Source organism: Mus pahari, chromosome 14 (assembly GCF_900095145.1).
Source record: "Mus pahari chromosome 14, PAHARI_EIJ_v1.1, whole genome shotgun sequence".
Taxonomy (NCBI): Eukaryota; Metazoa; Chordata; class Mammalia; order Rodentia; family Muridae; genus Mus; species Mus pahari.
Genome location: NC_034603.1, coordinates 86,816,428 through 86,827,590, shown reverse-complemented (window position 1 = coordinate 86,827,590; position 11,163 = coordinate 86,816,428). Strand labels below are relative to the sequence as shown.

The 11,163-nt window shown below is 46.6% G+C and overlaps 1 protein-coding gene across 1 annotated transcript in view; it reads right to left on the bottom strand.

The window, feature by feature from the left end:
* The window catches only part of Rptor (regulatory associated protein of MTOR complex 1), a 294,655-nt gene that overhangs the window by 222,330 nt on the left and 61,162 nt on the right, over nucleotides 1-11,163 (bottom strand). Inside the window, exon 3 of the mRNA XM_021212174.2 lies at nucleotides 3,659-3,741. Within this exon, the coding sequence (XP_021067833.1) occupies nucleotides 3,659-3,741 (83 nt within the window). The remainder of the gene's footprint in view (nucleotides 1-3,658; nucleotides 3,742-11,163) is intronic.

Sequence of the window (11,163 nt, the reverse complement as noted above, 5' to 3'; positions counted from 1 at the left end):
TCCAGTCAGAGACTGGTGACAACTGTGACGTTGTCCAGTCAGAGACAAACTGGTGACAACTGTGACGCTCTCCAGTCAGAGACTGGTGACAACTGTGACGCTCTCTGGTCAGAGACTGGTGACAACTGTGCCGCTCTCAGTCAGAGACTGGTGACAACTATGACGCTCTCCAGTCAGAGACATACTGGTGACAACTGTGACGCTCTCCAGTCAGAGACATACTGGTGACAACTGTGACACTCTCCAGTCAGAAACATACTGGTGACAACTGTGACGTTCTCCAGTCAGAGACAAACTGGTGACAACTGTGACCTTAGGCTTGTTTCTAAAATGGAGACATCCCACTAATGGTACATATCAGGAAATTCTGAGACAGTTTTAGCACGTGTAAGTGAATTCATCAGTTCCGGCATTCAAGAAGAAATTGGTCAGTATTTATGGCTATAGTGTGGCTAACTGGATAAGGAGAAAGATGTTTGACACACAGCTTCTCATTAAGCTGAAGTTCCACTGTAGAAAGCCAACTAGAATTCCACCTCTCACCTTATACCATCTTTTCCTAAGCATCCTATAGTCTTGAAACTATGCTCACCTCAAACTCTTTAGTGTCTCTAACCCCTTGCTGTCTCTAACCAAGTCTCCCTGGCCTGAAACCACTGGAAGACTGCACCCACTTTTCCAGTGTGGATCCTCTACTGCTTCTTCCTACATGAGACTCACATTATCACTCTGTCTGGGTCATTTACTGCATGCAAATGTGACCCACAATGCAGTGGAACAGACTTACTCTAGGAGAGAGATTTAGATTTTAAAAGAATTAGAGAGATGGCTCAGTGGAAGACCACTCCCTGGCTGCTCTTCCAGAGGACTGAGGCTCCATCCCCAGCATCCACATGGCTGCTCACAACCAGAACTCAGGGAACCCACTGCCATCTTCAGGCTTCAAAGGGGACTACATGCAGGCAAAACACCCGGATACGAAAAATATTTTCAAGAAAAAAGAAACAAGCTGGGTACGGTGGCACATTCCTTTAATATCAATAAGTGGAGGCAGAGGCAAGTGTATCTCTCTGAGTTGGAGGCCAACCTGGTCTACAGACTGAGTTCCAGGACAACCAGGGCTACACAGACACTGTCTCAAAAGGAAAGGAAGGGAAAGGGAAAGAGAAAGGGAATGGGGGAAAGGGAACAGGAAAGGGAAAAGGTCCTAGAAGATCCTGAGGATCTGAAAGATTCTGCTAGCGTGCACTAGCTAACACCTAATCTCATGCCAAGCTATGTGAATAATAACCCAAGACAGTCAGACAGACAGACAGACAAACAAACACACACACACACACACACACACACACACACACAAACAGACACACACAGAGAATACACATTACTAATGTGCTGAAATCTTAAAAGTTAACCAGGAAGATCACTTCCCCATGAACTAACTCTCTAAGAGAGAACACCATCGGAGCTGCACAAGACTCACTGAGAAAGAACATCAGAGATCTGAAGCAATCTGGTAAATTAGGTTTCCAACCTGGGACAAATGGCTGAGGTGCCTATTTTACATATCAAAGCTGACATTGGCCACCAAGTTCTCTCTATATTCCTTAGTCCCTACCTGCGTCAGGCTGGCATACCCAGATCCCTACCCGGAACTCTCCAGCCCAGAGGACTGGGCTGCTCTTCCCCATATAATCCAACCATTTTGGTTACATGCCCTCTTCGTGCCTTTCAGGCCTCCTGATTTCTGCACCTGGTTTCTCTCTCCCTCTCGCATCCTGCACACAGCACAGCTCAGTCTGGTGAGTCCACTGTGAACTCCCAACTGTCCCTGCCTTGGCCTATGCTCTCCCAAACCCCTGCCTCTCCCTGTACTCTCCCACACCCCTGCCTCGCCTCTCCCTGTGCTCTCCCACACCCCTGCCTCGCCTATCCCTGTGCTCTCCCACACCCCTGCCTCTCCCTCTTCCCCTATACAGACTTAGGAATAATCATGTCTCCCTTCCTTTTCCTTTCATTTCTTTTACTCGTTCATTTGGTGCCAAAAACAGGGACCAGGTTTATCCTTTCCTTCTTGTTTCTTTTTGTTATTATTCAGTAATACTCTAAACGTACAACTGGAAGATCTGAATGTACATTGTACCCTCAATAAATAAACAAAAGTATAAAAAAGATCTAGCAAAGGCTGGCCCAGCTGAGTCAAACCTATGTCCTCTCTGCGCATATCACAGAAGCAAGAAATGTCACTCCACACATGCTCCCTCCAGTGTTGGCCCACCAGCTGACACACTGGACACCTGCAAAAACTTCAAAGAAGATATTCTTTCTCTGGGACACCAGCATCTCAACTACTAATATACATCAATAACTCTCCAATCCCCACTGCCAAATGTACTACACTCTCTGGAATTTTCTTGTAAACCTCAGAAATAACAGATTTCAAAGGCAAAGCTTTACAACAAGTGTCAAAACAACCCTGAGGACCTGCCTTCAAAAGAAAAGCCCAATGTAAAGCACAAAGACCCAAAGATCTCCCCCAACACTTGGACACCTCACAGGCCAATGCTACAGCATAAAGTACCAAGAGCACTGCTCAAGCCCACAGCAAGGGTTTCATTTGTGGCTATTCTCTTACTTGAAGAATGCAAATAATGTGCGAGAGACTCCTGGATTCAAGATTGGTGGATAAATGGTTCACAAATCAGCCTCCTGGGTAGGCAAGAGTTAAGTGGTGAGGGGCTAAGAATCCTTTGCTTCCCTCATGATTATATCATAAGGGGGGGATGTCAAACAAAGTCATAAGCACACAGCTGGGGTCACCTGCTTGCTCACCGTGCCTGCCTCTTAACATAACTGTGATTCCAGACTTCACACAAGGCTGAATACGCGGGCATTTATTTCAACACCTCAAAATTCTAATTTCCCATTAAATTTACTAAATCACAAAAGCAGTTAGTGAGGAAGATAAAGGGAAATGGGCTTCAGGTCATTGACAAATAACTAAGACCTGGACAATGTGACGTTAAATCCCACACTGCTCCTCTTTAAAAATAAAAACTCTGAGAGCTAAGCAACAAAGACATATTAATTGTGTCTAAAGGAACCACCTTCTGTATGAAAGCTGAACTCATAATAGGCGTCTCCTTTTTGAATGCTGGGCACTTTTCCCCACATCTCAACACTTACAGCAGAAAAGCTCTATCTAGCTGATGTTGTAGAAAATTTATTGAAAATTCATTTTCTATGCAAAATTAAAACCTTGATTTAAGAGTACCATAAAGAGCTGGGTGTGGTGGTGCACACCTTTAATCCCAGCACTCAGGAGGCAGAGGCAGGCAGATTTCTGAGTTTGAGGACAGCCTGGTCTACAAAGTAAGTTCTAGGACAGCCAGGGCTACACAGAGAAACCCTCTCTCAAAAAACAGGGGGAAAAAAAAAAAAGAGTACCATAAAGAACACCTTTTCTAAAAGTTTGGGGAAAGTTACATCAAATAACCAGACCACTGGATGTAGCACGCAAGCTCCACTGACTGCACAGTGACAGAGGGCCTGGAGGAGCAGGCTCTTACTGGATGATCTGAGATGAAGTCAGACTTCTCTCTCAGGTTCAAACCACACAACCCATGACTGAAAAGAAGGGCAAATGGAGAAGGCTTACCCTCGGCTGCCAGTTCTCATACTGCTTCTGTAGGTTTGCACCGATGGTTTCCAGAGCTTTCTGAGGACCCATAGACAGAGGATCTGTAGAAGCAACAAAGAGAAAGCTCAGTAACCACGCATGCTCTCCTCTGGGAAAGTTCTTGAATGGAGCCTCTCTTTTACGCTACAAAGTCACCTTTGACAAGACACACACCCAGGCCTGTTTTATTTGTGCTTAATCAGAAGCAGAACTGAAACTATACGGAACTGATACCATACTGACCTGATAACACACTGAACTGATACCATATTAACCTGGCTCCACAACCCAGGAAGGCTGCTCCTGCTTGCGCACTAAAAGGCAGCAGGGCAACCACTCCCCACTATGCGGCACTGGCCATCTTTCCTGCTCTTCCTGTCCGCTGCTGTTCAGACTGTCAGAAAGGCCTGACTATGCTACTACTATATTAAAACTGCAACCCTCCTTGTTCAGAGATGGCTGGGAGGGAGGGAAGACGGGAAGGAGGAGGCGGGAGGGAAGGACAGAGGGACGAAGGGACAGATGGAGGGAAGGACCAAGAGCAATACTCAATCATTTTCACCTAGATTGTAATGTTACTACACACACAAGAAAAATGGCTGGCACAACACACAAAGATGCCCTTAGTGTGCTGCTTAGCCATCAGACAGCTTCTATGCTAACAACACTAAGCCTGCAGCTCTCTCACCATTCTGTGTCAGGACCCTTTGCCAGTCTGTAATCATCTGATGACCCCAAAGAGCTTCTGTCTATTGATGTATACAATACTAGAATATGAGAGTCAGGAAAGAGGGTCACAAGTTCAAGTTCAAGGCCCGTCTGTACTACACAGATAATGAGCAAGTGAGGGAGAAAAGGAGTGTTTATAGGAAAAATTATTTTACCTTTATTTATTCATTTCAATATAACAAGCTAGAGCTGGGAAGATGGCTCACAGTTAAGGGCATGTGTTGTTCTTCTAGAGAAGTTTTGTCCAATCCCTAACACCCTTATCACAACTCACAACCACCAGAGCTCCATCTCTCGGGGATCCAGTGCCCTCTTCTGACCTCCAGCATCAGACATGCATGCAGCGGGCGCACAGACATACATCTGATGTATATAAAGTAACTATTTAAACTAAGTATGATAAACCCACTATGTCTAAACATGAAAATTATGATCTCTCCAAAAGCTTAGTGAGAACAAGGTAAAGATGTAGCTCACTTGGTAGAGTACTTCGCCTAGCATGCATGTAGCCCTGGATCCCATCCTCAACACTACAGCAAAACCAGGATGTGCAAGCCAGCCCCAATTAAATGTTGTCCTTTATAAGGAAGGGAGGGAGAGAGGGAGGAAAGGAGAGAGGGGGAGGAAAAAGACATGTAGGTGTATTCCTGAAATTCCAGCATTCAGGAGGCAGGAGGATCAGAAGTTCAAGGCTATCCTCATCTATACAGAGAATCCCCAGCCTTCTCATTTAGTGAGAAGAATGTGACTGTCTCCAGCATGTCACTGAACACACAGCAGCTGGACTCTGACTGGGTCTGTCCCCTCACCCCATCCTCTCACATCTGTGGATGCAGTTGATGCACACAGAGAAAAGTCGCAGCACTCACTCACACACATTCACAGTAGGAGAGGAGACTTTAAGCAGGAACTTAGTTGCCGTGGCTCTTTTTTCTGCTATGGCATCTCTTTGCCATCACTTGCTATATGGATCTGCAGCACAGCAATGAAGAGCTGGCCTGGTGGCACCCAAGATGGGTCTTTTCCCCACAGGTGGCTTTGTGCCACGAGGCACTGACTGTAGCAGTTTGTTTTTAGCGCTTCCAGATAGCTGCGCAAGGAATCTTTGGATCTACGGATGAAGGACACACACACAAACACACACACACACACACACACACACACACACACACACGAGCTTATGTCTCCTATATCGTCTGGCTCAATGGCTGGGCACTTCTAACCCTCTGCCCACTGCCCTAAGTACCATCAGGGAAGTCGCCACTTACCTAAAATCTTAAATGGCTGGTTGGCTTTATCTCCTTCAGCTCCTGAATCCATCCATATCCCACTGATTCACATTGATTTCTCGATCTCCTCCCCATTGCGTCCTAGCCCGGGCAACTCTAAGGGTCCCGCCTTTTGCCCAGCCATTGGTCCCTGGCATCTTTACTGACTGATCAAAAACCAACTGGGGACAAGAACCTTTTAGAATCTGGTCACTCAGATTCCTGATTGAATCAAACATTAGAAGCAACCTCAAAAAAAAAAAAAAAAGCGGGGTGTGGTGGTGCATGCCTTCAATCCCAGCACTCGGGAGGCAGAGGCAGGTGGATTTCTGAGTTCGAGTCCAGCCTGGTCTACAAAGTGAGTTCCAGGACAGCCAGGGCTACACAGAGAAACCCTGTCTCAGAAAAAAAACAAAAAACAAAAAACAAAAAACAAAAAACAAAAAACAAAAAAAGAAGCAATCTTCAACAACTGGCCCTTTAGAAAACATTAGCTCTCCTGAGTGATAATAATCACGTCTCATTCCCTGATGTTTAAAACAAATCTACACTCACTGGNATAGCACCACCTCATTAGAGAACGCCTTCAGCAAAAAGAAGCCACCAACTCACAGTTACAGATACAAATTTCTAAATTCTAATGTTTTATTTCAAATCTCAGAGCATATCAGTGTCAGTTGACTTCCGTAAAGTGACAACCCTACCTCATTCACTTTCTAGAATGTGTGTGTCTTTGTTTGGGTAGAGACAGCAGGCATTGCAAACAGCTCAGCTCCTACACAGCTTTGCAGGCACTCCTGGAAGCTGCCATGCATGGTCAGGTCTGCCCCTGGCTTGGGTTCTCACAGACTCTAATTTCATCTACAAAGTGTTAAGAGCATCCTCAGAGACTGAACTTTAAGAAAGCTGTTATGTATTTCTAGTTTACCAGGGACACTCTTTTAAAAGTTGTAATTTTTTTTCTTACTTAAGTTTTTATTCATAATCATAAACTTAACTCTGCCATCCAGCTAGACTTGTGAGGAATGGGGAAAACATGGAACCCAAGGTGCTGCACTGAGAGCACAGATGTCGGGGATCCTACAGCAGACAGGGAGGGGTGCTCTCTGATGGCAGAAGGGCGTGTGCTAAGATGCAAACAGAAAAGCATTAGAGTCGGCTGCAGTCGGTCCTGTCAAGCATCCAATGGGCCTTGCCACTCTTGCACCCAAAGCACTACACATCTTCCACAATGCTCATGCACTCCATCTTGCAGATGAAACCCTGGTGAGCAGTGCGCGTGGTCCAGCATTTGTCTCAGACAAGATCCCAGGCCCTTACACTCCAGGGTGAGTTCTCATCCACAGATCCTTCCACTGGTAGACTTGCTGCCAGTGCCGCTGTGTGTAACCTCAGCTCCCCAACACATGGATCCTAGAATAACTATGTGAAAGGAGGAGCCTCCTCTGCCAAGGACGAGGCAGCTTTTCATTAACAGGACTTTTAGCACTATTTGACTCTCTATGTATAAGCGTTACTTTGAATTTTTTAATAAGATTAATCACAAGACTTAGTGACAGATTCCGTATCTGGAAGGGAACTTTATGAGCCAGTGTGTCCACATTCTCAGATGAGTTCTCAAGCACGGGTGCTGGAGTTTCTGGATGCTCCATTTCCAGCTCAGAAGGACCTGGCACCATGCGGCTGAGTGAAACTGTGTGAGGGGCCTATGGGAAATCTGTTTTGACCAACACAAGATATGACATGAGTCTTCATTCCTCTTTTCTCAGTGGGAAGACAGTCCTAGGATCTGAAAACAATCCTGAGGACCCCCATCCACAGACCATGACTAACTAAACCACAGGCTGGCAAGAGGCAGAGGCTGACTATATTAGTAAATATCAAAAACACTTTTAAGAGATGGGGTCTCGTGCACCTTGAATGTCCTAAAACGCATTCGGTAGCTGGTAACAATCTTGAATTTCTGGCTCTCCTAGACATGTGTCACCAAATCCAGTTCATGTGGTGCTGGAAATCAAATCCAGGACTTGGTGCACTGAACTCAACCATCCCAGCTATAGCCACAGCCCTGAAGATTACAATCAGAAGCCACCTACGCATGAACAAGGAGGAACCTTTCAAACATCAGGCCATACTATCAGCGGTGAGCACAGGAAACTACATATCCCCCACATCCCTAACTGTGCAGCAAGCGTGGCGGTGGTAACCTGTGATGGAGAAAGAGAAGCAGTTTTCTCTATGGAAAGGTAAGTCTGTCTGGCCTCTCTTTATCAGTGCACAGTAAGGGTAAGAGTCTGAGGGTGTCAGTTCTAAGGAAGGCCTGACACTACCCTCCTCACTTGAACTTCTGCCCACCCCTTCTTCCCCACTAAGGCTCGCTCTCTCTCTCTCTCTCTCTCTCTCTCTCTCTCTCTCCTTTACCAACTGTCACCTACACACACACACACACACACACACACACACACCTCAATGTACTGTCCCCAGACTTTCCTTCCACAGAACCACTGTCATCCCTGACAGCACTCCAGGAAGGCTCCGAGAGACTCTCCACCTGTACGGGCTCCTGTGTCTGGTCCTGATCTGAAATGCAGAGTCACCCATAAGGAGAAAAGAAGCTAGCTGAACCCACTTGACACTACCACTCAGATGAGAATCAAGTAAGACATGCTGCCAAGAGCCATCACCGGCACTGGCAATGTGGGCTCCTGGCTCCATGTTGTACGAAGAGCTTCATGGGTGCCCGGAGTCTAGAAGTGCCATCGGGGTCTGCCCATGCACTTGGATCAGGTGCAGCCTCCATGTGTGGCCGCTGCCATAAAGACCGCAAGAACAGGAGTAGTACACAGAGCTCGAGGCTCTACGAACCCTTGCAGTTCTCTGTGTCTTGTGTTAGCATACACGTAAACACTCGCTAATTGACTTATTAGTTGAGCACTGCCTACTGTGTGGAGTGTAAATCAGAGTGCCTTTCAAGGATTCCGTCATTAATTAGTTGTGTAACCTTGAATGGCTAATTTTTGATTGAGAAAATACATAATAGCAAAAGGGTTACTTTGAAATTAGGGATGGCTCTTGATGACTGTATCTTATTAATCATAATGTCATCCCTCCATTTTATAATTAGTGGGGCCTGTCTCCTGACAGCTTCAGAGCAAAGCCTGGCCACAAGGCTCTGTAGAGTTGAGCAGATACACTCCAGGGTCTGACTAACAGTGGGACCTTCAGCCCTGGAATGGGCTAGATCTTAGGGCAAAAGCTACCATCCATAGCTGGCCTTGTCGTCCCCAAAAGCCTCATATCCCACGTGCCTACAGAATGATGAAAACCCGGAGCTGCAATACTGTGCATGTGCTCTGCAGTCAAAGCCAGGCCAAGATCAGATGCCCCCATTTTCTTCAGTTCATCGAAAGAGCTTCTGGGCAGCAGGGCCAAATGTGTCCCAAATCATTCTTTGGGGTACCAGAATCTCCATGCTTCTGACAGCCAAACTACTACCAGCTACTATTACTTCAGAGATGCCCCATCCCACTTGCTCTGCTCAGCAGCTGACTCCACTCTGCTGTCAGGCAGGCAGTCCCCAGCAAGCACTAGGACACCCCATTTTGTAGACTGTTTTTAGTATTACTGCTGTAGCATTTAATGTCAGCCATAAAACCAAACAGCCTCTCCCTGCTTTTCTGACAAGAGACAGGAGTCATTTCCAGAAGGCAAAACAGCATTTTGAAGGCAGAAGAATAAGGATAATGGTGGGAAAAGCAAGGGCTCCCTCAGAGCTTACAATTCCTGGGGACCAGCCAACAATGCTTTTACTCTGTGACACTCACAGCTCATGTCACCATCTGGGACAGGTGACAGGGACCTGTGCCTTCTCACTCTCTCCTCAGAGGCACTGACTGACATGCTCTCCAGGCAGCCTTGGGATCCTCTCTGGCTCGTGCTCAGGTGGTGCAAACACAAGAAACGGCACACATGGGTCCTGGTATTCTTTAGGCCCCTGAACCCTGCCTTTGAGATCTGAGCAGCCTCATCCCAGCACAAGTAGCTGTGTCTCCCCTTCCTACAGGCCACAGTCACACACACAGCTTCCAGCAAAGCTCTGTGCTAAGCTTCAACAACGCTCTGACATACTAAAGGTCTAATTTGTCAGATGGAATAAGAACACCATGCATTCTACCATCTGACATCTGCTAGACTTCAAGCACATAGCCATCCCAGAGGCCAGCACACTCAAATGAGGCATGTTTGCTGTACCTGTCCCTCCTTCAGCCACACAGGTGGGCACAAGTAGACCTTGGCTCCCTGCTGTGATGAGAGGAAAGGGAGGTTACTGTAGAAGGGAGAGTGCCAGTTGATACTATGATATAAATATGTCCACAAATTCCTATCTTGGAATATAAACCCCAAGCATGACAGTGCCAGGACGGGGAGCAGGAAGAGACTAAATAACAAGTGCCTAAGATGGGGAATAGAGACTTTATAAAAGGGGCTGCAAGCTAGGTGGTAGTGGCACTTGGGAGGCAGAGCAGGCAGCTCTCTCTGAGTTCAAGATCAGCCTGGTCTACAGAGCAAATTCCAGGACAGACAGGACTACACCAAGAAATAGTGTCGGGGGGGGGGTAAATTAAGGGGTGGGGGGACAGGGGCTGGAAGCAACTAGCAAGCCCCTTTGCCCTGTCCTACCAGGTGAGGATGTTCAAGGCAACAGCCTGGAAGCAGAAACGAGGCACACCATCTGCCACCATGTGGACCTTGAGTTTTACAATCTACAGAACTGGAAACCGTAAATTTCCATTATTTACTAATTACCTAGTATTAGTTATAGCAGCATAAAGTAGAAGTTTTAGAGTTTTGGGTTAGAGTTGAGGCATGACAAAAAAAAGTCCCTGTCCAGGTCTCTGCACTGGGCTGATCCCAGGATCCCAGTCACTGTGCTGGAGTCATGAGGTAGATGGCACTATCTGCTCCTCTCAGGAAGATAGAGGCTCAAAGCAGCCCGGTAGGCAGAGTGAGCCTGGGTGAACCAAGCTGGGGTCTTGATGAAATCTTGGTTCTTTGACTGCTGAGACCAGATATGTAACACTAGTTTGTAGCCTAAGACATGGTCACATGCAAGACAGTCACCGGATGGCAACTAATCCTATGGGCGACTTGCTTGGATACTGCAAGCCAAGCCTGGGTGCTGTCACCAGCAGCCCTCCACCCCCCATCACCTCACTAGCTGTCATAGACAGGGTTTCTATTCCTGCACAAACATCATGACCAAGAAGCAGGTTGGGGAGAAAGGGGTTTATTCAGCTGACACTTCCATACTGCTGTTCATCACCAAAGGAAATCAGGACTGGAACTCAAGCAGGGCAGGAAGCAGGAGCTGATGCTGGTTTCCCCTGGCTTGCTTAGCTTGCTTTCTTTTCTTTTCTTTTTTTTTAGATTTTTTTATTAGATATTTTCTTTATTTACGTTTCAAATGCTATCCAGAAAGTTCCCTAT